Genomic DNA, 26,474 nt, shown 5'->3' with positions numbered 1-26,474 from the left:
TATTTATTTTTCTCCACATGTCTACTAACTCTAATTTTTCTAAGATTTAATTTGCTTCTCTCACCTCTTTCCTCTTTATTTTTTTATTTGATTTATCTAGTTCAGATAGAGGAAGGTTCAGGTCTCCCACTAGTACAGTTTTTCTATCTATTTCATCCTTGAACTCCTTTCTATGTATTCCATCCTTGAGTTTCTCCTTTAAAAATTTGGATGCTCTGCCATTTGGTGCATACATATTGAGTACAGATATTTCCTCGTAGTCTATACTGCCTTTTATCAGGATGTAATTACCTTCTCTATCTCTTTAACTAGATTTATTTTTACTTTGGCTTTGTCCGATATCATGATTGCTACTCCTGCCTTCTTTTTATCATTTGATGCCCAATAGATTTGGCTCCATCCTCTTACTTTCACCTTATGTGTATCTACCTTCCTCATGTGTGTTTCTTGCAGACAGCATATGGTAGGGTTTTGGATTCTAATCCACTCTGCTATTTGTTTTCGTTTTATGGGTGAGTTCATTCCATTCACATTCAGAGTTATGATTACTAACTGTGTATTTCCCAGCATTTTGATTTCTACTCCTGGTCCTGCCTTTTCTTCTTTCACTATTTCCTTCTATACCAATGTTTTGTTTTTAATCAGCCCCCCCCCCTTATTTTACTTCCCTTTCTACCCCCCTTCCCTTCTTATTCTCCCCTTATTTTCTTTACAGTCTTCTTAAACTACCCCGCACCCTCTCCCTTCCTTGTACTGCTTCCCTCCCCACCAGTCCGTTTGTTACCCTTCTGCTCCCCTATAGGGCGCAAATCAATTCTCTGCCCCAGTGATTTGGATTATTCTTCCCTCTTTGAGTCAATTTCAGTGCAAGTAAGAGTTGAGTATTTACTATCTCCAACTTCTTTTCCCTTCTGGTGTATTTATGTTCTCCCTCCTCCCACCATGAGCTTCTTTGTGACATTTAAATTTACCCCCTTTTGTTTCTTTTCCCATTTCTTTTAGTCATAACCTCTTTTTTTTTAGCTGTAGTTGTGTATATATACATATACATGCAAATGTATATGTATTTATGCATGCATATATCTATATACCTATTTATGTCTTGTTCTTTCATCCTATAAAGTTTGTCACTGTTCCCTCTAAGTGTAATTCTTCTAGCTGCCCAGGTGATATCAACAGTTTTAATTTAAGAGTTTCCAATGACCTCTTTTCTTATAGAGATACATATCATTTTAACTTATTTAGTCTCTTAAAAAATTTTGTTTTTGTTTTGTTGTTTTTTTTCCCCTCTTTTTTAATTACCTTTTGATGATCCTCTTGAGTTCTGTGGTTGGACATCAAATTTTCTGTTCAGGTCTGGTCTTTTCTTTATGAATGCTTGGTACTCTTCCGTTGTGTTGAATACTTTCCCCTGTAAGAATATAGTCAGTTTTGATGGGTATTTTATTCTTGGTTGTAGACCTAGTTCCCTTGCTTTCCGGAATATCGTATTCCATCCCTTTCAATCCTTCAGTGTAGATGCAGTCAGATCCTGTGTTAACCTCACCATGTTTCCATGGTATCAGAATGGCTTTTTCTTGGCAGCTTGTAATATCTTTTCTTTCATCTGGTTGTTTTTGAATTTGGCTATAACATTTCTTTGTGTTGTCAGTTGGGGATTAAATATAGGGGGTGATCTGTGGATTCTTTCAATCTCCACTTTCTCCTCTTGTTCTAGGATATCGGGACAGTTTTCCTGGATAATTTTCTCTAGTATTATGTCTAGGCTTTTTCTTTTGTCGTGGTTTACTGGTAGTCCAATTATTCTTAAATTGTCTCTTTTTGAACGATTGTCTGTTTTGTGAATGAGATGCTTCACATTTTCCTCAATTTTTTCATTCTTTTTGTTTTGTTTTATAGTGTCCTGCTTCCTAGTGAGGTCACTTAATTCCAGTTGTTGTATTCTGGTTCTTAAAGATTGGATTTCATCTCTGGCTTTTTGTTCATCCTTTTCCTTCTGGTCTGATTTTCTTTAAAGATCGTCTTTCATCCTCTTTACCTCGTCTTTCATCTCCTTTGCCTCATCCTTCATCTCCTTTGCCTCATTTTCCAGCTGGTTGATTTTGGCTTTCAAGACACTATTTTCTCATTTTTAGTTCAAATGCCTCTGTTTCCAGATGTCTTATCTTAATTTTTAAGTTCTTTTTCTAATTGTCTTCAGCCTCTCTTAGTTGTGTTTTGAGTTCTTCCGCAGTCTGTATCCAATTTGCTGGGATTTCTGGTTTATTGTTTGCTGATCTCTCCCCCTTTGTTCCATTTGCTGAGTAGAAGCTGTCTATTGTAATTTCTTTCTTCTTTTTCTGTTGTTTACTCAAATTCACCCATTCTTTACTCCCTGTATTTGTCTGTGCTCTTGTTCCTCTCATTTTTTTTTGTTTTGTTTTTTGGGGTCTTCTATCAGTCTCCCCTCTTGGATCTTTAACAGAAGATCTCTTGGTGTAGTCTCTGGGAGAAGGTTGTTAGCGGTTTGATCTTCCCTGTCCTCTGGAGGCTTTTGATTGGCTTAAAGTCCAGCAGTCAATGAGGATGGGTGGGGAGCCTGGGGTTCCCTGAGTTCTGGAGACTTTTGATGGGATTAAGTTCAGCTTGGTTTGGCTGGGTTTGCTTTGAGTTCTAAACTTCCTGGATAGCTGGAGCAAATATGGAGGATCTCCAAAGCTCTGGCCAGGCTGCCAGGTCTATGCTCCTTCTAGGCCACCATCTTGACTATGCCTATAGGTTTCTGTTCTTTTAGAAGACTCTGCTCTCTAAGGGGGGAGGGCTCATAGACTCCCTGGGCTTTGAGGGCTCCTGATGGGATTAAGTTCAGCTGGTTTGGGCTGAATGAGCCCTGAAGCAAAAAAAAAAAACAACTCCTCCTCTACAGTCTGTGTTTAATGCCCTGAGACTAGCCCAGGTTACTTTCAAGGAATGCCATTTGGAGCAACCCCTTTGCTGGCCCTGAGGTTTCTGTTCTTTCCAAAGACCCTGCTCTCTAAGAGGGGAGGGGTCCTGGCCTCCTTGGGTTTTGAGGGCTCCTGATGGGATTAAGTTCAGCTGGTGTGGGCTGAATGATTCTGGAATCAAAAAACCTCCTCCTTTACAGTCTGTGTTGAATGCCCGGAGACTGGCCCAGGTTGCTTTCAAGGTAAGCCTTTAGGAGCAACCCCTTTGCTAGCCCTGAGGTTTCTGTCCTTTCAGAAGCTCTGAGGGCTCCTGATGGGATTGTGTTCAGCTGGTGCCCTAAAGCTGGAACCTCCCTTGAGACTCAGATGGAAGGACCCAGCCAGGGGGCTACAGGATTCCCCCTTCACTCTTTGTTTCTCTGCTGTCTGTGTTGGGTGCCCCGGAAACTGGCTCAGGTTGCTTTCAAGTTGAGTCCTTCAGAATAGCCAGCCCTGAGGCCCTTTTGCTGGACCTGAGCTTCTGCCTCGGGCTCAGCACTCTGGGTTGGGGGGGATGGGTCCTGGGACCTTCCTTCTGCCTACCCCTTAGATCCGAGTGATCTAGGGTTCTGGATTTTGGGGGGCCATACCTTTTGATCCAGGTCCAGGAGGAGGGTTCCCCGGGTCTGTCCTATTGTTCAGGTTGAATTTCGGTGTCCTGGGAGCATTCAGTTTGTGATCGGTGAGTAAAGGTTTTCAGAGGTCTGAACTTTCGCTGCCTCTAAGCCACCATCTTCTGCCCTTCTTAATTTGTTAATATATGAACTCTAGGATATAAATTTCCCCCTGAGTACTGCTTTGGCTGCATCCCATAGGTTTTGAAAGAATGTCTCATCATTGTCATTTTCTTCAATGAAGTTATTAATTGTTTCTATGATTTGTTCTTTAACTATCTGGTTTTGGAGAATCATATTGTTTAATTTCCAATTAATTTTTGATTTACCTCTCTATGTTCCCTTACTAATTATTATTTTCATTGCATTGTGATCTGAGAAAGTTGCATTTATTATTTCTGCTCTTTTGCACTTGTTTGCAATGTTTTTATGCCCTAATACATGGTCAATTTTTGTGAATGTAACATGTGCTGCAGAAAAGAAGGTATATTCCTTTTTGTCCCTATTTATTTTTCTCCACATGTCTACTAACTCTAATTTTTCTAAGATTTCATTCAGTTCTCTCAACTCTTTCTTCTTTATTTTTTGATTTGATTTATCTAGTTCAGATAGAGGAAGGTTCAGGTCTCCCACTAGTATAGTTTTTCTATCTGTTTCGTCCTTGAGTTCCTCTAGTTTCTCCTTTAGAAATTTGGATGCTCTGCCATTTGGTGCATACATGTTGAGTACAGATAATTCCTCACTGTCTATACTACCTTTTATCAGGATGTAATTACCTTCCCTATCTATTTTAACTAGATTTATTTTTACTTTGGCTTTGTAGGATCTGACAAATGCTTTTTTATTTAACCTGTGTATGTGTCCTGTTTTACTTTTGTATGACTTATGTATAATCATATTTCTTGGTAACTCTGTAAGTTGGACTACTCATTAGAGCAAGACCTGAAGTTTGATTTGAATTTTTTTCTTTTTCTACACAGTATGATCCCTGCTAAGTGCCTCCAGAAAGGAACTGAAGTCTCCAAACCCATGATTGCAAGATTGGTTACTTCTCTGCTAGAAAAATATGATTTGGAAGAGGTATGGAATCTATTAGTTAGGGAGAAAAGTGAGGTAGCAGGGGCAGCAAATCCCTTCATCTTTTTTCATTCAGTTTCAGACATGTTTGGTTCATCACTGTAAGAATGCTTTTGGCTGTGCATTTGCCCACAAATCAGGCTGGAAAATAGTCTACTCTGGTGATACCATGCCATGTGATGCTCTGGTCAAATTGGGTAAGTAAACATATAGGTAATAAATTTGGTTCAGTTGTTTTTTAATATTTCATTTAATATTTCAGTAAGTGGAATAGAATATAAGAAATCATTTATAGTTGCATGTGTTTTTATATTAACATTGAATTCTTCTTGCCTTCTACTTTAAGCACTTCTGGGAGCCATCTTATTATAAGTAATAGTGTTAGCACCAAAGAGGAAGAATTCTCTGGCCAGGGAAAAAACAGTAATCCCACACCTTTCAGAATATTTATATTGTATTAACTTATTTTCCTTAGGGAAAGGAGCTACTATGCTTATTCATGAAGCTACTTTGGAAGATGGTTTAGAGGAGGAAGCAAGAGAAAAGACACACAGGTAATTTGCTCCTTAGCTCTTGTCTGTTTTTGATCTCATAACATTTCTTGATGTCTTGGTATCTTACAAGAAAGTATCACATCATAGAATTGTGCCTAGTAGTTTGAATGGTACTTCAGCTTAAAGGGAATTTTCTCTTTGGATGAGAATGAAAATGTTGAAGGAGAGCTCAGAAACTATCTGATCTGGTTTTTACTGAATAGGGTACCCCTGTGCATCTCCCACAAGTGCTCATCCAGCCTTTGCTTGAAGGTTTTACTATAGGATAGCACTGAGTACTGGGAACTTTCCCCTTATATATAACCAAAATCTGTCTCCTTGAAGTTTCCCCTTTTTGTTTCAGCTCAGCTTTCTCTGAGGCCAAGCAGAACAAATCTAATCCTTCTTACATTTGATATTCCTCAGATACTTGCATACAGACATCCAGAATTCTTAATATAGATATTTTTTAGTTTCATTATTCTACCTGTAAACCACAATCACTAAAATTCTAGACAGCAAAGCAGATAAGTGATGTAGTTGATCGAATACTGAGCCTGGAGTCAGGAGACTCATCTTCCTGAGTTTAAATCTGGCTTCAGGCATTTACTAGATGTGTGACCATGGGCAAGTCACTTAACACTGTTTGCATTAGTTTCCTCATCTGCAAAATGAGCTAGAGAAAGAAATGGCAAATTACTCCAGTAGCTGCCAAGAAAACTCCAAATAAAGTCACAAAGAGTCAGTCACCACTTAAAAACAACAGAATAACTGAAAATTTCTAGACATTTTTCACAGGAACTATAGTCTGTCCAAGGTTTTCTAGTTATGTACTTGTATAGTGGCTCAGCAATCACTTTTACCAGTTCTTTTAGTCCTGCAGTCTAGAACCACTGTAAGTTTGATCTAGAAGGTCAACAGCATTACTTAGTAGAATAGTTACTTAAAGAGGGTTAAAGTTTTAGAGGTCATTCTAAATATATCTGACCTTAAATACTATTAGGAGCCAAGAACTACAGATTGGAGGGAGGAGTTTAGGGTGATCTTATTTAATGTTTATTGAGTTCTCAGTATGGAGAGTACAACCCTAAATAATAATTTTATGATATGTTTCTGTTTTAAAATTAATTTATATACATTATTCTTGATAATTCTCATAACTTGTGAATAAATAGTTTTATTATCTACATTTTGCAAGTAAGAAACCTATGATTGGAAAGTTTTATTGTCCAAGATCATAAAATTGATTGTTGTGAGAATAAAGAACCCTGGATCTCCTGGCTATGATTCCAGTATTCTTTCCACTCTTATTGGCTTTGTAGTTTTTTATAGATATGTGAAATAAAAAGAAGACCTAGTTTCTGCCTTTAAAGAAGTTTAAAAACTGGTCAGAAGATAAATGGAAAGTAGCTGTTTTAAAATCTGAGATCATTTTCTATTGAAAATTAAAGGTTTTAGACACCCCTTTGTTTCTTCTACATTTTGAGCCATACTTTGCTTCCTTTCCTTGTATGCAGCACTACGTCTCAGGCAATTGGAGTTGGGGTGAAGATGAATGCTAAGTTTATCATGTTGAACCACTTTAGTCAACGTTATGCCAAAATCCCCCTTTTTAGCCCAGACTTCAATGAGAAAGTTGGAATTGCATTTGACCACATGAAGGTATGTATACTATGTGTGATGAAGTTAGTTGAAATTTGGGGCAGAAAGTTTGCATTACACACATTTGCTTTCCTTGAAACCCAGTTCCAAAATTCCGTTTTCTCTTAATCAACTAGTTTATTTGTTATAGATTTCTCATTTTAGTTATACCCAGAATTAGATCGTGGCTGCCTGTATTAATGAATACTAGGCTTGATTGAAGAATAAATTTTGCATTGATTCTTACTAAAACTGTTTTTTCTGTATTGTTCAGTACACATTTAAATAGTTCTGTGTCTCATGGTTTGAAGGGAAAAGCAGTCACCAGTTGCTAATTTTTAATAATGGGTTGATGATGTGACTATTAGCTCTTGCTATATAATGAAATTAGGAAAGACTTATTCAGTTAGTTTCTGCCTTCATTGTAAAACACCTTTTTGGCTAAAGATCATTGAATTGGAAGTTGTGTTAGTAAGGGAAAAGTATGTACCTCTGGAATATGATTTTTGTCACTGACAGCTGTTGTCTTTTTTTCTGAGCAATATAACCTTTCATTTCTTACTCCTCTCCAGGTCTGCTTTGGAGACTTTTCAACAGTTCCTAAGCTGATCTCTCCTCTCAAAGCCCTGTTTGCTGATGAGATTGAAGAGATGGTAGAGAGGAAAGAGAAACGGGAATTGAGACAGGTCAGAAAAGCTGCTATTAGTGCAGATCGCTGTGGGCATGATGAAGGGCAAGGATCCAAGCAGACTCATAATGGAGAAGAAGAAACTCAGAGACCACAAATCAAAAAGCTCAAAGTAAACTGAAGGCATTTACCATGGTCCTGGACAGAAGGTTTTATTTCCTACTCTAGGAGAACAGGCACTTGTTTACTTTCCTTTTCTTCATGAGGAGGTCATGAGTGCTGGTTAAGTGCAATGGTACTCTGGTACTCTTTTGTACTCTAGGGGGAAAAAAATCCTGTTAACTTTACCAGAGCTACTTGGAAGAGAAAAAGACTTTGAAGTACAATGTAATCTCTTGGAATATGGACTGTGTGATTTTTGTCTTGGTGTCTTATTGTTAGCATAATGCCTTGCAAATAATAGTTATGCTATAAATATATGTGGATTTTAATTTAAAGAATTAATAAGTTGAAATATATATAGTTGAAGCATGAGTAGGTTTTTCTAAAAATTGTCAAGAGAATTTTTTAAAGGAAAAATTGTTTTTGAAAATATTTTGAGAAAAGACACCAGAACAATAAAAATTATATCCCACTAAGGTAGAACTAGTTTCTTCTCTCAATAATGCAAGGAGAGAGAATCAGGGGATCATGAATTTAAGTGTTAAAAAGGTCTTTAGCAGACATCTAACTAAATCTGACCAGTAATCCAGTGTCTCTCAGTGAGGACAAGACATCACATTCCCCTTTTGAATAGTTCCAATTATTATGAACTTTTTCCTAATATCAAGCTTATATTTGCTTCTTTCAGTTTTTCCCATTACTCCTGGTTTTTCCCTCTAGGGCCAAGCACACACTGAAGACCTGCCAAGTCATCCATGAGCTAATAATGCTCCAAGTCCAGTCATTCAAACAGTGGTGAATTATTTTCCCCAAGAGTGGTATAAAATACAAAATACTTTATATTTTTATATATTTTTTTTCATATTGCTAAGAACTAGGAAAACTATTCATCATTCTTCTATATTTATTTTGCTTATGTTTGGTTTTATTTTATTTTAAAGCAAAGCTAGTCCTTTGTCATCACTGTTTCCTTTTCTAGATAGGTTTATAGAATTAGAGCAAGAAAAGACCTGTTAAGGCCATCTTGTCCAAACCCTCTATTTTACTCCTGAAGAGCACTGAGACCTAGAAAGAATGGCTTACTCAAAATTACACAGAGATTATGCTTCAGAGGTCCAGTTTGGTTCCTCTGACTCCAGAGCTAGTATTCCTGCCTTTCTAACATTTTGCTTCCTTGGTGTTCACCAAACCATAGTTTTAGAATTTTCCCAGAAATTACAGGCCTATAATTTTCAGGTTTTGTTCTATTTTGTTGTTTAGCTTCCATCATGAACCTCATCTCATTCTGAGTTTTAGCACTGTTCTTTCAGGACTATGCCATATACATATTTTCTATTACTGGTCCTTACTTTACATCTCTTGTATATATCTTTTTATGCTCTTAAATTGGTGAATTCCTTATACTTCACATTGGTCTCTTTAAGACAACTATTTTTCCTAATAGAAATGATTTCCCTTTATGTCTTCAGAATTTTATCCTTTCAGGTTTCCTTTCACTCCTGGACTGATTTCCCCTACAGAATTTTAATCCATGGAATTTTTCCTCCATTGTCTGAAATCTTGCATACATGTGTTATTGTGCTTTCCTCTCCTCTATTATAAGTTCTGGAGGCAAAAAAAGTGATTAATTTGTTCTCCCACCCAGTTTCCCATCATTTTCATCCCAAAATCCAGTTATAACCTATTAGTGAAAATCAGATTCAATATGAAATTTCTCTTAATTGGTTCTCCATCTTTCTTAAAATATGTTAAGAAGTTATTAGCTGCCCTGCTTTTGGCAGAGTGAGTACTCCCAGCAGGTAGTCTGCATGACTGAATTTTGTGGCAATTTTTTTTTTTGTAAAAGTGGCCACTTTTTTTCCAGAGTAATATATCTTCCCAGGGGATTGTGATCAATCAGAGAGTGACTTGGCTACATCTACCCTTCATTTATTATCCCACAACATATACCTACTTTGAACTTCCAGCCCTGCTGCTCTCCAGCCTCTCCCTGTACTGGAAGCCCTTCAGGGAATTTTTAATCCAATTGTCATTGAACACACATAGCAGGATATGAGTAGATGCTGATGGAAAGTTGTTTCCTCTTACCCTCAAGTGTACCTTTTGTCAGGCATAGGCTTCTGAGGGGTGAGTGCTTTGTACATGTGATCATTGAATTTTCATCCTCTTTTTATTTTGCTTTGGGAAATATATTACAGTAGTATGTGACTATAACAGAGCTATGTAGATATGACAAATGTACAAGGACTTATGCTCATATGTTTTTTAGTGATAAGAGTACAAGATCAATATCTCTTCTGTGTTTCCTATTTATAACCAAATATTTTCTCCCAATCTTACCACCCTTAGGTTCTTTTACTTGGTGCCTAACCTTTAGCATTCATGCATAAGCTTCTAAAAATATATATTTTAAAATTTATTTTGTTGTTTCCCAATTATATGTAAACATTCATTTTATAAAATGCTGAATTTCAAAATCCCTCCATCTCACTTCTTGAGAAGGCAAAAAGTATATCATTTATACATATTAAGTCATACAAAACATTTCTAATATTGTCCTTGTTGCAAAAGAAAACTCAAAAAAATCCCAAGAAAAATAGTTTAAAAGTATGCTTCAATCTGTACTCAGAATTCATCAGTTCTCTTTCTACACATAGATAGCATTTTTATCATGAGACTTTTGGAATTGTCTTGGATCATTGTATTGATCAGAGTAGCTAAATCACAGTTGATCATTATAACATTGCTATTACTATGTTTGTTGTTTTCCTAGATGTATTCACTTTATTTTGTATTATTTTATATGTCTTCACAGGTTTTTCTAAAAACCAAACCCCTTGTCATTTCTTATAGTATAATAGCATTCTGTTACAATCATATACCACAATTTGTTCAGATGTTCTCTAATTAATGGGCATCCCCTCAACATCCAATTATTTGCCTCCACAAAAAGAACTGCCATATTATTGTTTAATAAATAGGTCCTTTGCCCTTTTATTTGATCTCTTTTAGATGCAGACCAGGTAGTGATATGCTGAGTCGAAGAGTATGTGCATAGGTTTTTGAGGCAAAAGATTTTAGACTTTCCGTGTCGCAACTTCTATTTTTCCCAAAAAACTGTAGTTTTTTCCTTTGGTTTAATACTTGATGAAAATAGGCAATTTTCTCCTTGATCCATTCTTCTTATTTTTGAGCCCTTTTGGTTATATTGTAAAACCTCAGGCCAGACTTTATGAGGTAAGGAAGAAGTCTGCCATTCCTGTACTTTAAAAGTAGTTCAGAAGTCTAAATTTCATTTTTAGTTTGAGAAGATGGGATTGACTCTCCCCTTGCCTACTTTTAAATTTAATCAACCAAAAGTGAAGGCATCCCTACTTAACGTTAAGTAGGGGAGGTTCACAAACTACTTACTAAAGTGGTTTACACCTCCAGAACTGACTGACTGTCCCCTGGGCAGTGTTAAGCAAATTTAAAGAGTGCAATTGGTCTCCTTAAAGTGGAGGAAGGGAAAGGAAGTGATGTAAAAGAAAAAGGCTTTAAAAAGGGCCTAAACTTCCTCTGAGGAAGTCTTTGAGAGGTCTTTGAGCTCTTGAAGGATCTTGAACTGGGACTTCAATGTGAAGCTAAGACTTGGGTGAATGAAAAGCTGACTCCTTTCCTGGCTTCTGGAGATTAGTTTTCAGAGAGGCCTCACATTCTTTTATACTTAGCCCAACCATAAATTTAATTCCTACAAGTTTTCACCATTTTAGCCAGCTTTTCATAGTTGTCTAATATTTTTCTCTTCTTTCCCTTTCCCTTAATGGACAGCAGAAAAGAAAATGTATTCAGGTCCAGCCCTCAAATTTCTTGTCTGAGTCTTGGTAACCATTATCAATACTTTTTAGCTCTTTATTATATATTTGTATGAATCACCAGAGGCAAGTAGTAATTTGCTTTATTTGATCTTGGTGTTCATTTATACCTTGGAAATATATCCTGGAAGGAAACATACCTCTTTTGCTGCCATCATGTCAACAAATAGCTGTCTCAATATCTGTGAGTGAAGTGTCACCAACTATACTTTTTTCCTCTGACCTTTACTAGATGAACTCCCATTAGAGGTCTTTTATAAGTTTCCTTTACTATTCCTAGGAGCAGCAGTTCCCACCTCTCCAGAAAGAGCTTCAAATTTATTTTTTAGCTCCCAAGTTAATAGTTATCCTTTTCCTCCCTTTCTATGACATTCTTCCACTCTGAAAAAGATCTTTTCCTCTTCTCCATTTCAAATGACCCTTTTTTTCACATTGAAGTGCTGCTTCCTTTTCCCTTTATGAATAGATATGCAGATAGATGGGGCAGTAGATAGAGTGGATAGAGGCTTGGAACCAGAACCTCAAACACTTAAAAACTGTGTGGCCTTGGGCAAGTCATTTAACCTCTATTTCCATTTTCTCCACTGTAAAATGGGTATCATAATAGTATTTTCTGGGTTGTTTTGAGGATTAAATGAACAGCGTGCCATGTTTATATTTCTGCCACAAATTCATTGTAAAATTCCTCCTGTTCGTGACTGACATTTTTGGCTTTTTTAAAAAAGTACTTTGCCTAAGCTAAATATCCTATTTCTTCAACCTGTCATCATATGATATAGACTCAAGGATCTTTACTATACTGGCTGTCCTTAAAACTGTAGTTCCTAGAACAGAACATGGTACTCCACATACTGTCTGGTAAGCGTGAGAACAATGAATCTATCACTTCCCCATTCTCTTAAAGTAGCTTCTCTCTCTCTCTCTCTCTCTTTCTCTCTCTCTTTCTCTCTCTCTCTCTCTCTCTCTCTCTCTCTCTCTCTCTCTCTCTCTCTCTCTCTCTCGCTCTCTCGCTCTCTCTCTCTCCCTCTTCCTCTTCCTCTCCCCCTTCCTCTCCCTTCCTCTCCCTCTCTTCCCCTCCCCCCTCTCTCTTCCCTTACCTTCCATCTTGGAATCAATACTGTGTATTGGTTCTAGGACCTTCCATCTCTAGACCTGGCTCTCAATCCACTGAGCTACCCAGCTGCCCCCAGCTATTCTCTCTTAATGTAGTTTAAGATCAATAGCTTTTTTTTTGGCTGCCACATCACACTTCTGACTCAATAAGTTTATAGTCTACTAAAACTCCCAGGTCTTTTTCAGAACATCTGCTGTCTAATCTATACCTTTCCTGTCTTATAAAGTTAACTTCATTAACTATCATTATAAAGCAAGAATTTAATTTATCCCATTTGTCCTTATTTAATTTCATCTTACTAGAAATTAGCTAATTTAGCCTAATGCTAAACCTTGAAAATTTTTGCGTTTTCTTTGATCCACATTGGTCTTTTAAGACAAATTCCATCTTCCTTTTTGAAATTGTTTCCTTTCATGTCTGGAATTTCATTCTTGAGAATCTCCTGAGCTGACTTCACTTGTAGCATTTCTGCCCATGGAGTCCTTCTTTTCTTTTTCTTTCCTCTTTGAAATTTAGGAATGCCTTCCTAGAAACTAGGTTTCATGCCAGGTTATGCTCTTGCTTTCCTCCCCTCTCTAGACTTTAGGACAGAGCAGTCACATATCATAACTCCATGCCAGAGTTGGTGAGCTGTTTTCCAGATTCTTATCCATTTCCTCTTGATGTATGGGTGGTCTGCAGTCTACATTTCCTCACATAAGTTTATTTTCTTAATATAGACTAATCTAAATTCTGGTTATTTAGGTTCTTTTGTAGTCAGTTGAATCTGATTTACTCCTCAAAATAATAATTTTGAATGTGCAAGATAACAAGATTATTAAGGAAACCAACTATGTTGAAATACAGTTACCAAATTTTTCAAAGTTTACAGAATTCAGATTAAAACCTTTAAAATAAAGTACACTACATACAGCCAGTCATGGAGTTCATCTCACCAAGTGTTAGTAATCCCTGTGAGGTTCATCTTGTACTTAGGCATAGGTACTTAAAACTACTAGTTTTACTACTGGATCCTTTCCCTGATTTTTCTCTCCAAGAAGACAGACTTTAGAGAGAGCACTAAATTTTACTTTTTTTTACAAGTTAATGTTATGTAATGAAGAGTTTATTTGGAATCATATGACTAGTTGGGATTATACTATGTTATTTCCTGCTTAATCAATTTTGGTTCCTCATTCTGGTGTGAGTGAAGTGTTGGTGTTTTCTTGAAAGAACTCAACTTCAAATTTTCCCATTTTGAGTAAAACAGAATTTTATTATAAGTCTAGGGCAACACACCCTATAGGCTCCTCTTCTCAAGGGAGTGGGTGTGTGCCCCTATACCCCTCTTTAAGAGAGGACTATTAAATATAGCCTTGGGGCTAATTGGTCTGTGGTTATTCTTCTTAATCAATTCAAATGGCATTCATGGGGCCCTCAGGCATTGTTTCATCCTACCAGGATCTGTCCTTCTCTAATAGTTCTTCCCTCAAACAATTTGGACTCCAAATTCTTTTTGGTGTGATGAGAGATGAAGGTCTCATCTTCCAAAACTATTTCAGGCTGGAAAAGGTCATAGAGCTGTCCCTGTCTGATGTGGGCAAGTCTCCAGGGGGTTGATGGATAGGTTTAAGCAATGTCCAGCAAATGAGAAGGTTGGATAAGCAGATAGCCTTCCTGATTTATCATCTGAAGCTTAAAGGCTTCTAGCTTGGAAGAGAAACCCAAGGAGTGTCTTCATGATTCATCCAGGGAGAGCCTCTGGGCCTTCTTGAAGAGATACTTAAGATCCTCACAGGTATATGAGTCCCAAGACTGGGAAAGCATCTCTGAAGGGAGAAGAGGTTCAATGCAGGAAAGATGGGTCCAGCCAGACTGTCCCTCAAGCTTGACAGCAATGGGAGTGGTCATAATGATGTGATAGGGTCCTTTCCACCTTGGGCTAAGCTATTCCTCACCCCTCCAGATCCTTGAACAGACTAGATCCCCAGATGGACTGGGGCAGCAAAGAGCATCAGACCTGGGGAAGTGTGCATCTACATAGTTGTGTAAGGTCCTTTGCATAGCCCCCAATTATATGGAATGTTAGATTACAAAGAATTATTCTGGATCTACAGAAACATCCTACACAGCACATCAAAAAGGCTGAGATTGACTGAGCTTCTGGGGGCCATCTTAAGGAGGGCCAAGAGGACACTCTTCCCCAACTATGTAGCCTGATGAAGTCCAAAGTAGAGGACTTTCCACTGGCTTCAGAAAGGCTTGGTAGCATCCCCTAAATGTTAGAATATACAAACTAGTTTGTAAATCAGTTTAAACTACAAGCAAGGCTAATCATATTCTCTCTGAAACAGTTATGTTATCAAACAGTTATATCAAAGATTTGAGAATAAGTAGTTTCTAAAAAAAAGAGAATTCCTTTCCTCCCCTAAAATTAACACTCCCTTCCACCATCACTGACTATTTTGACTATTACAGAAAACTTAGACCTACTTTGAAGATATGGAATCTAATAAGAGAAAGTCTACTTTTTCCAATTATCCTCTCCTCAAAACTCTTCCCAATAAAGGAACCAGCAAGGTAAAGAGGGTTTCAAGGCATTTCTTAGATTTCCCTTTAATACCCTTTCTCTTCTCCAGTGTCCTTTGCCACACACTGGACAGGGACCTGGAGACTTTTTCTGAGGGAACTCTTTAAATCACTGGCCCTTTTTGTGGCCACTCACTCTCTCCTCCCTTCTTGGCTACCTGTTGGACAAGTGCCCAAAGGCTTCCTTAAACTCTTGAGGGCACTCTTTAAATCAGTGGTTCTTTTTGTGACACTTGAGCAGGAGCTATCATGCAAGAAGCTGCCTTGACTCCCCTGTTAGGCAGTAACCAGAATTTAAGCCTGTTCTCAGTTCTTTGCCCTAGCCCTGAAGGCCTTTTCCTCTACTAAGTCTTGATCCCTGTTATTAAACACCCTCAAGGCAGTCCCCAGAAGTTGAGACTTGGGGTTCTGAGGCCCCAACTTTTGGAATTTCCTTCTGATGTGTAGGGCAGATTGGTCAAAGAAAAATCCCAGAATGGCAGTGACCTTAAGGGGATTTGGGAATCCAAGTTTTTTTTTTTTTTGTTGCTTCAACTAGCCTTCCTTGGAAAGGGGCAGGATTTTCTTCTATTTCCTTCTCTTCAAGTTTTTCATAATCAATTTGTTTCTTCACTCCCTTTTTTATTCCTTAATTGAAACAGTGACACATGTAGCTTCCTTTTACCCTGTCAGGGTGGTTAGACTTAGACTCACCCTGGATCAGCTATGGGAACCACTATTGCCTCAGAAAGCATATCAACCATTTTGGTCGATATCAGCTTTATCATCCCTGAATTTTTTGAGCCAAGTTCCATATCCTCTTCTCTTTAGTACAACAGGATGAAAGTGATATTAACATCATCCCAATATGGGGGTCAGATTTTAGAACTACTATCTTAAAACCCTCAACACATTTAGTGCAGTCTTCTGAATATCTCCCCATTTTCTTATTGATTTGGGAGAGGAGGTTGGTCATGGAAAAAAAAGATATGTAGACATGTACCCTTGTCTACCCCTCATTCTTTCCACTACCTCTCTCAGAGTTTAGGCTGTTCTGAGAAAGCTAGGTAAGGGGTTCCACTTCTGGTTTTTGAGGAGCCCTTCCTTAATAGGAAGAGTAGGTCAGCTGTGGGTTCACTAATATGTTTATAAGCCCCAGCTCCAACTACCAATGGGAGGGGGTAGAAAGGTCATCAAGCAGGTAAGGAGACTTGTCAGGGTAACTTGTCATGCTCAAATTTAGCCAAAAACATGCAGAAGCAGAATTTTTCCCAGTTTTGTAAGAGACAACCCAAAGGGGAGTCCCAGAGAATTGAGGGAGATTGACCTTTAGTGAAACCTATATTACTATGTCTCCTTTTCACTATTAACACATAAGGTTCCCTATAGGGTGTCCCCAGTTTCAAGGCACTTACCAACCATTGAGGGCAATTCCCACCCCCAACACCTTCCTGGATATTGGGAAGTGCCTGTTGCAAGAGGAGAGAAAAGGGAAGGTTTATCTCAAAATGGAGAAAGCCAATGAAGCCTAGATTCCTGTGTTTTTCCTCCAGACTAATAAAAATTCTGGCATGACATCCTATGGAAGAACATACAAGGTTCTTTACAGTATGTGTCCCCTGTCTCGAGGAACTTGCTAGCCAGAAGCCAGTTCTTCCCAGCCAACAACTCCTAGGTATCGGGAGGTACCTGTCATAAGAGGAAAGAAAAAGGAAGAAGACTTACCTGTAAATGAAGAAAGTCTGAGCCAAAAACAAGTTACCCCATATGGGGTCCAAGTGTTGGTTGGTGTCATTCTTGAAAGAACTCAGCCTCAAACCTTCTCCACTGTGAGAGAAACAGAATTTTATTTTGGGTCTGGGGTGTAACACTCTGTGGGCTCCTCTTCTCAAGGGAGTAGGCATATATAACTGTAGGACTAATCTGTGGGTGTTTTCCCTAATCCATACAAATGACATTCACCAGGGCCCTCGGGCATTGGTCATCCCAGTGGACCCATCCTCCTTCATCAGATCAGACTTACCTACTAACCACTACCTCAATGAGAACATGCTGAATGCTGTAAGGATGACACTGCATGGAAGGAAGCGATCTATTCAAGAATGTTCCTATCCCTTACATTCATCTTTAATCTACCTATTGTGTTTGTTTGCCTTACATAACAATTCTACTAAGATGCAAAGAATTGTTACTGATGCTTATAACACTGAAGGATTTGTTTCTACTAGTGCTACATATCTTTATTTTAGGAATTGTATGATGAGTAGAATAGGTACACAGTTACCTCCCTGATATAGGCCTTCATTACCTCGTATCTGCAAATAGTTTTCTGGTTAGTCTCCCTTCCTTAAGTCTCTCTCAACTCCTTTTTCTTCAGTCTTAAAGCCACATAGAAAGTGACTATGTCACTCTCTACTCATTAATCTCCTTATCCAGGATTTAATACAAAATGTTCTGTCATTTAAAGCCTCTCACATCCTAGGCCTTTCTTGCCTTTTCAGTCTTCTTAGACTATTCCTTTCGATATACTCTTTATGTAAGCTACTTCTTGTATACAACACTCCATCTACTGACTATGCCTTTTTATTGGCTTTCCCCCTTGTCTGGGGTGTTCTCCCCCTCTTACACCTACTGACTTCCTGAACTTCCTTCAAGATAAAGCTTAAATTCCACTTTATTAAGAAGGCTTTTCTTGGTTCTATCCCTCATTACCATTGCCTTCCCTCTTACATTAACTTCCAACCACTCTGTTTAGATCCAATATCTGTGATGGCGAACTGATGGCAGGCAGAGACCTCTCCATGGTCACAGGCTTGGCGAGCTGGGAGCCTGGCCCTGTCCCCAAATGCAGTGGGTGGGTCATTCTGAGCATAGCTGAGCTTGACTCAGCCCTGTGTGTGGCCTCTATCCCTCCACCCACTCCCCAGGCCCAGCTAGCTGAATGGTGATGGTGATGGTGGAGGTGGTGGCCACAACGCTTTGGCTTCAGACCCTGCAGGCCAAGGGCTGGTAGCCTGGCCCTATGCTCTCTCTTCCCCCCACCTCCCCAACAAAAGGGCACTGGAGCCTCTTCATGGAGCTTGATCACACTCCTGAACACAGGAGTGGGTGGAACACTGCATCAGTCAGGGGTAGATGGGTGGGGCATGGCATAGGGTCCCTAAAAAGTGCAAAAAGTTTTCCCATTACTGTCCTGTGTGTGTGTGTGTGTGTGTGTGTGTGTGTGTGTGTGTGTGTGTGTGTGTGTGTTATACACACACACACACACACACACATATATCACTATTTGAATATTGTCTCCTATAATATGAGCTCCTTGTTGACAGGAACTGAGTTTTTGCCATTTATTTTATCCCAAGCACTTAATGCCATGCCTGATAGCAAGCCCTTACTTAGTAAATGATTATTGATCCCTATATATCATTTGGAGTGGCTGAATGACTAGAAGAAAAAAACTATAGGAAGATTTCCAAGTTTTATTACATGTAGGTGGAAGATTCTTTCCTGTTTTCCTATGTGGTTTTAACTCTTTCCATATGATAAAGCAAAATGGACTAACTATTGACCTTAAAAACTATTGACCTTAAAAAGTTTCTTAACATTTTTTTGGCTATTGATTCATGTGAAATAATTTTACAAAGGTTAGTATTTAGCTTGATAATATTACAGTAAAAAGATTTTAGAAATATTTATAGGAACTCATGGTTAAGAAAGAAGCCAATAGGCAACAGGTGCTTGGCTTATCTCTAATTTAGAGTTCTCAGAACATAGACAACATACTTGAAAAGAAGGTGCTTTTTCATTGAGCTTATTTGATCCCTATGCCAATGAAGTGAAGTTGGCAGGACGGGCCTTCCTTTTTTACAGTTGGGGAATCAGGCCAGAAGTTAAGGGATCTATGCCCAAATCTCACAGCTAGGTAGTGCAATACTGGGTCTAGAACCTGTATTTGTTCATTTTTATGAGGCACCTATTTAGATAAGCTGAATCTGAAACTTGTTCCTTGCATTTTTTTTTGTAAATAAAATAAATATGCCATACTTAGTGACAATAAATATTTTAATAACATTTTTGACAACTTATGCATGTATAAAGGTGATTTGCCCACCCCTTACTACATTTATAAATTGGATAATGAGCTATATTTGTCATTAAGTGTGCAAAGCCTACAACATCTTTAATTTGCAAAGAATTATTTTACGTGTTGGAAAAAGTAACAAAGCATTTAAGTTTTCATTTTACATTTGTACATGTTTAGATGAAACATCTCAAACAAATATAGAAATTTGATATATACAAATATAACATAGTATGTATATATTTTTTTCAAAGGATAAAACCTTAAAGTTTGACTTTGCATGCAAGACCTGAATTTAGTTCTTCACTCCATTTATAATTTTCAGTCAAAATGTTTAATCCTCTCTCCCCTGCAATGATCTCTTGAGTAAGTGTTCACATGCCCTTTTCCTCATCTCTCCCTCTCATCACTGACATAATCGAATGTTTGGAATGATCAAGTATGCAAATACATCTTATAGCATTTGCTTATTACATTTGGGACCAGTTCTACGTTCACATGTCAGGATATAGAATTATTGCTATTCATTTGTCACTTTTGAATAAGGAAAGATCCACAGCTTGATGGTTATGAGCATTCTTTCTAAACTATATTGTTACAAGGACCTAGGCCATGCAAGCTGGTATAATCAAGTGATTATGAGATCATTAAAAGAAACCTTCAGACCGTACAACTTTTTCTATGAACTAGGAATTCTCTTATCTTTGAGAAGAGTAGGACAGGCAGGATTTCACAGACTGAAATAGAACTGTATTTGAATCACAGGGAGAGAAGTTTTTATAACTCATCTTTTAGAAAAAATAAGAGCTTGTTACACAAGCCGTATCTGGATGGAGAGAGATCAGATGTTACTCCACACAGGGCTAAAGATAGAAATTCACCCAGATAGCAAGTCAAATAGCAATTGAAAAGGTTAAACTAACCATCATAAACAAACAAAACCACTGTACCATCAACACTTGCCATAGGTGGGAGGGCAATAGTTTTCTTTAAAGTCCAATTTCATGTTGGTGGTGAAAAATGAAAGTGCTAATGAAGAATGCTTAGCAAGAACAATAAACATACATCCTCAAAGTGTTTTGGGGGGCATATGTATGTATAAGAGTGTCAGATGAGGATCTGCAGTGTCAAAGGGCAGTGCTTTCTGACTCTTCCTCTGAGTCTCTTTTCTCAGTCCCTGAATGTCTTGTCATGTGCTCCAGGAGACCCCGGTGGAATGAAGAACCAAGCTCTACGTGGATAGAAGGGATATCAAAGTGGACAAGATCTGGAAATGGGCAGAGAAAAGTCATTGAAATAGTGCTTCTTGTGAAAAAGATGCAAGTAGAGTCAACATTATAAAGCAGGGAATTTAGCCCATCCCAGTATACCCACACTATAGCTTCTCCCCTCCCCAATACACACACAGTCATACATACTTTTTTTTTGAGATGATACATTTATGACAGCAAACTAGTTAATGCAAAGATGAAGGATATTGTATTTGTGATTAGGCTCTCCTTGTTCCTATTTTCTTGACTCATCTGAATAAATCTTGGTTGGAGAGGCCAAGACATCCAGATTTTCCCCTTAAATTGCAGTTCAGAGTAGGACCTCATGAGAAGTCACTTTACTTTGCACTAAAACATGAAGTAACTTATTGGCAATTTTGTCCTATTTCAGTACCATAGGGAAAAAAAATGTAGACTTCTGGCTATTGAAAAGGCACCAGTTAATTGTCTAGCCAGCTCTCATAAAGAGCATAAGAAAGTAAATCTGATGCTGCTCCCTGTCCTCTTCTATGGAGACAGAGTAAATCTTCAGTATATAAGGAAACGAGATGTAATGACTAGAATTAGATCTTGGACACTAATTCTAGAAACAATATACTGGCCCAAATACATTTCCATTGCCCTAAAGAAGTTCTGGCACTCTCCCCAGTTATAACATCTAAAATTCCTCTTGATTACTCTTGGTCACTTTAGTTGTCTTGCAAAGACATTTTTCAAGGTCTCTTGCAAACGGCCTTATGGGGTCAGGGTGGAATGGAAGGAACTTTACATGACTAACAGGAAGAAAATACGACCAAGGTGAGTGAAATTTTATAACATCTGTAACTGGTCTCCCTTTATTCAAAATAACATTCCTGATTAAGGAAAAGGATAAGTATAATTTGATTCAACTCTCTTATCTATAGACCCCCATAAAATGGGTTCTCAAGGACAGCTAAGCTAATGATGAAGAAATGTGGAATCCATGAGGAGCTGTTAGAATGAAAGCCACCTGACTGTCTGTCACACCAAATAAGAAAAGAGCACTTGCAAAATAGTATGATCTTTCCTGCTTTGGTTTTGTTCTTATGTTTGGCTATTTGGCAAAATACAGCACAAAGCTGATCGTTACATATTTACATAAATACATTGTTTGGTTGTCATGTACCCAGAACAACTTGAAGAGGAAGTAAACAGATTTTCTGTAGCATTGCTCCCCACAAAAAGGGGAAATTGAGGTCTTTCAGCCTTGTAAATCCCATTCACTGACCTTTATGGAAAGGAATTTGATTTTTGTTTCTTGGACAGCTCCAGAAAACATTCTTATCAAGGCTTGACTCTAAGAAGCCAACCTCATTCTAGCTGTAAAGCCATAATAACAGGCAGAGCCTTGGGGTAAGGAGCTCAACTGAGCATGGTTGACAGGTTAATCCTTTTGCCTGTTTTGGTCATAGCAGTGTCAAAAGGAGAAGACATTTGGGTTCCCCCTACTCTTCTGCCTGACATTTAAAGATGAAAGATAGATAGAATTGCCATTGCCCCTATATTGTACCAACCTCACAGTGGTTATTGCAAGTAATCAGACATATAGGTGCAGTCCTTTCAAGTAAGAGCCAAAAGGAGATGAGTGTCAGTGTTGGATCACCTAAGCAAGTCAAATTGACCTTGCAATTTTGCTCTAATTTCTTTTGTATTTAATATATCTAGTTCCCTAGAAACTTGCTTTCATACAGAAAAAGTATACATAGGTATTTCTATAAAATCTCATTATAATTTTCTATCATAATAGTCAAAATGCTAATTCACAGGTCTGTGTTGTTAAGTGGTGTTAATTTAGGAATAGCTAGAGAGCCTGGTTTGAGAATCTTTAAAAGCATCTCAACAAAGTTCTAAAAAATCCTGCTTTGCTCAAAACTTTTGTTAGTTTATTCCTCCAGGGGTTTTTTTTGTTTGTTTGTTTTCCTTAATATTGTGGGTCCTGAGGAAGTACTAATTGAACAAGGAGCAATGAATTCAGATGGAATACATATCTAAACCTTTAGAATACATAAACTGAATTAGAACAATACAGCTAATTGGGTTCAGTGGCTTATTTTGCAGAATTGAAATAATCTATTACAATCAGCCCTCTTCTAAAATGAGGCATCATAGTTGGTTTTGAATAACGAAAAGATCTTCCAAAACTGGACAGATAGGTACAGATGAACTATATACATACCAGTCTATATCAGAGTTTTTGTTTTTAAAAGTACTTTTTTATGGAATACTTTAAGCTTGGTATAGTCAAAAGATGATTAGAATGGGAGTCAGAAAATCTGGTTTTAAATCCTCACATTTTTTTGTAATGTAAGTTCACTTTTCTAGGGTTCAGCTACCTCTTTGTAGAGTAAGTAGACTAGACTGGATCATCTACAATCATTTTCATCTACAATCCTTTGATTTTATTTTTGGAGACTTGTTCAATCTCCTAAAGGGTCAGTGAAGCTACCAAGAGTAGGGGCTATTATCCCTACTTTATATAGACGGAAGAAGCTGAGATGAAAAAGTATTAATGAATTAGTAGTGATGACTTCTGCTGTGTACATCCATTAGAACTGGTCAAATAGAACTGACACTTCTCTCAATAAGTTGGAATTCTTGCATCTGACTTCCAGATGTAATTTCTCTAAGAACACTTCCAGGAAGCATTGAATAGAAAGTCTTGTGATCAGTCAGCCAACAACACTTCAACATCCCCTTGGAAGAGTACCCATAATCAAAGGAGAAGGTGCTTTATACAGGTACTGAAAAAACAATTGGAGAAGTGATATGGGAGGAGAGAAAAGGAAAATTGTTTTTTTCAAATTGGAGCAGAAGAATAGAAAAAGAAGGCCAGCAGTTCTAAGAAGCCAAATAAGCTTACTAATAAATTCATTGTTAGTGAGCTTGTGGAATCAGTAAGAGCCACATAGCCATGCAACTCAGGCTGAGCCACATGCAGAGGTGATGAGTTAGTAGCTGTCAAGTTGACCCGGGTTAGCCTTCAGAATTAGAAGGGAGATGAAGACTGGGATGCCAGCTTACCCTGAAAAATCCCCCTCATACTTATCCACAATTGCGCCACTCATTGTCAAACAGCTGAAATAACATAACAATAGGATTTGGAAAAAGGAATAAAAACAAGGAAACAATAACAGAACTGAGAAAATGCTGAAAATAACAGTAAGGTAGATTTCAGTTCATTCCAGTTAAGTAAACAAAATAATTACAGATATGATACTACATGCTACAGAAATTGTTTGAGAGACTTATACAATTAGGACAAAACTCAACAGTATGGAAAACAACAGCAATAACAAGAAATAGAGTGAGTGTGTGTGTGTGTGTGTGTGTGTTTGCAAAGAGATTTGTTCTCCACCTCTGGTTCTCAAATTCTACTATTTGAAAACCAAAGAGGCACTGTTTTTTAAAAAAATACCTTCTTGAACAACAACAAAAAATTAAACCTTTACTTTCTGTCTTAGAATTGATATAATTGATACAATTCCAAAGCAGAAGAGCAATAAGGGCTAGGCAATTAGTGTTAGTGACTTGTCAGTGTCACACAGCTAGGAAGTATCACATTTGAACTCAGTACCTCCTTATTCTAGTCTTGGCTTTCTATTTACCAAGCTGCCCTTGACTGAAAAAAAAAAAGAAGAAAAGGAAAGATGTCCCATCCCATTTCTCAAATCAAATAAATATTTCATTTTTTAAAGCCTTCCTAAACCTCTTTTTTAAATCACTCCCAATAATTTCTACTAGTCTCTTCTTGTATTTGTGTAGTATGAAATAGCAGAAAGATGTGACCCCTGTGGGAAGTAAGAAAGACATAAGAACTATGGATTTTTTATTCTATTTCAGGCCTAGTACAGATATTCTTAGACTTTTTGTGGTTACTGAGCTGAAGAGATAATTGGTTTGAGGTGTCTTGCTATAAAAAATCAACTTGGGGTTATGGATTCTGGGTAACAAAAAAATATGTTAATAGCAAGTATTCATTAGGGAAGATGCCTTAGCTTGAAAGGCTATCTTTAAGAAAAAAGGCCCCACCACATTAACAAACATACTCAATAAGGCAAGTTATAGAGGAGGAAAATGGTATTCAATATATGTTTTTTAGGAACTCTTCTTTTTAAGTTAATAATAATACATACATAAGTATAATTCACCAAAAGCTTGTTATGATCCATCATAATAGATTATAACTTCACAAGGTTGTTTTGAAGTTCAAAACTGCTTAGTAGAGTTATTAGCACATAGTAGGCATATGAGTTCATTCTCTTTCACCATTATAGCAATTGTTGACTACAAAGCATTTGTAATAACTATTAAAGCCATTAGATGGCTTAAAGTGTACTGAAAATGGGAAGGCTACAAAGAAAAGTTCCTTATAAAATTCCCAAAGGATCTTTGGCCTTGGTCTATCTGAGTATGAATCCAAAATCTTTGGATATTTTAAAATAAACCTGTCTAGTCATGAAATTATCTCAAAAGTCATGTGAAAATGATTGTTAATAATATAAGCATATAGAATGGATTATTTTCTGAGAGGGCATCCCTTTTTGCTACTGGGTCAATGGCCAAACTATCTGCTCTCAGTAGGTTTGCCTGAACTACTTCAAAGCTTTTGACTTCTAAACAATGGGAACTTCTTTAATGCATTAATCAGTCCAATCAAGGTTTGTTTTAAAACTAACCTTTATACTTATATCTGGGTTTGTTCAGTGCCCTGAAAGAAAGTAGATTTCAAAAGTGCTTTCTTCTTTATTCAACTAAACATATCTTTTGACTGGACTTTCATACTTAAAAGTGGAAAATTTAAGTTACCTGGAAAATTAGCTAAGCTGTTTTATTTTAAAAATAAAGAGCTTCAATGATCAACCCATTTTGGATCTTAGCCAAAACTGTAATGCCATTGAGATTCTCTATTTGGGTTAAGTTTCTGATGTTTTCTCAGGTTATATATGTGTGTATGTGTATGTGTGTAAAATATGATTTATATATACTGTACATATAATATATATAATCAAATTTGAGTTCTTGTTACTAGTTTCATGTTGATATAGGAACATTCAGTTGACTAATTATATTAATAGGAAGAAAGAAAATGTCTTCAGTTATTTGCTTATCATATTAAATGTCTTACTTTGAGACTCAGAAGAGTTCTGTTCTTTGACCTTATACATTTAACATAGCAACAGAAATCTCTCAAATCCTTAAGCATAAAATAAGCCTTTATTAATACCTATTGACTCATTAGTTAACTGTATTCCTGTCACTTTTCACATTTTCAGAGGATCTTTTAGGAGATTTACTTCTCCAGAGAAAGTCAAAATGCATGGAACTCAAAAAGGCTCCAGGTATCGATCAAAGTGCTAAGAACTTGGGCTCTTTGCAAACTGACCTTAAATTCAGTTTTTCAACGTTTTTTTTTTTCCCCAAGGAGTTTATCTTATAAATTACACATGAAGCCAACACAGAAATCTCAATTGTAAATAGAAATTAATTAATCATCAATAAAATCCAGTAACTTCTCTACTATGCATATTCACTAGAGTTCATAGAAAATTTCTAGAGAGGTTACCTGTAGACATGCTTTCCCCAGAGGACATGCCATCTATCACCAAGTGGTCCATAGACTGTGAACCAGAGCCAGAGGTGTTTATTGTAGGAGGCTGTGGAGGTGGCAGTGTGGGCCTCTGTCGGGGTTTAGGAGTGGGCCGAGATTTGGTTAAAGTGCTTGTGATGACAGAAGACGGGGAGTGTGTTGTAGCAGGGGAAAGCTGGCCTGAAACCAATACATAACCTTGAGGGTAATTCAGTCCATAGGGAGAAGGGGTACTTGGTGGAGTAGGAGACAGGCTGATTGGGGAAGGCTGGCCAGCAGACTGGTCAGTCATACCACCTAATTGACCAAAGGTGACCTTGGGTGGTATTGGTGCCAACTTCTTTGAAACTGAAAGAAAAAAATTAATACTTTTAAATTAAACTC

At 37.5% G+C, this 26,474-nt stretch overlaps 2 protein-coding genes across 14 annotated transcripts in view; one reads left to right on the top strand and one right to left on the bottom strand.

Annotated features, from left to right (window-relative positions):
- The window catches only part of ELAC2 (elaC ribonuclease Z 2), a 105,814-nt gene extending 97,716 nt beyond the window's left edge, over positions 1-8,098 (top strand). For all 6 annotated transcript variants that reach the window (XM_001373477.5, XM_056817459.1, XM_016430891.2 and 3 more), the window contains 5 exons: positions 4,558-4,657; positions 4,731-4,851; positions 5,130-5,208; positions 6,705-6,849; positions 7,401-8,098. In XM_001373477.5, the coding sequence (XP_001373514.3) occupies positions 4,558-4,657; positions 4,731-4,851; positions 5,130-5,208; positions 6,705-6,849; positions 7,401-7,637 (682 nt within the window). In that variant the 3' untranslated portion in view covers positions 7,638-8,098. The remainder of the gene's footprint in view (positions 1-4,557; positions 4,658-4,730; positions 4,852-5,129; positions 5,209-6,704; positions 6,850-7,400) is intronic.
- An 11,076-nt stretch (positions 8,099-19,174) lies between these two features.
- The window catches only part of ARHGAP44 (Rho GTPase activating protein 44), a 179,707-nt gene continuing 172,407 nt past the window's right edge, over positions 19,175-26,474 (bottom strand). For 6 of the 8 annotated variants that reach the window (XM_056817464.1, XM_056817468.1, XM_007483375.2 and 3 more), the window contains 2 exons: positions 26,067-26,438; positions 19,175-20,478 (listed from right to left, as the gene is read on the bottom strand). In XM_056817464.1, the coding sequence (XP_056673442.1) occupies positions 20,339-20,478; positions 26,067-26,438 (512 nt within the window). In that variant the 3' untranslated portion in view covers positions 19,175-20,338. Of the gene's footprint in view, positions 23,579-26,066; positions 26,439-26,474 lie in introns of all 8 variants that reach the window. The other 2 variants (XM_056817467.1, XM_056817465.1) reach the window with 2 other exon arrangements.

Source organism: Monodelphis domestica, chromosome 2 (genome assembly GCF_027887165.1).
Source record: "Monodelphis domestica isolate mMonDom1 chromosome 2, mMonDom1.pri, whole genome shotgun sequence".
In the NCBI taxonomy this organism is placed as follows: Eukaryota; Metazoa; Chordata; class Mammalia; order Didelphimorphia; family Didelphidae; genus Monodelphis; species Monodelphis domestica.
This window is presented reverse-complemented; position numbering and strand designations above follow the sequence as displayed.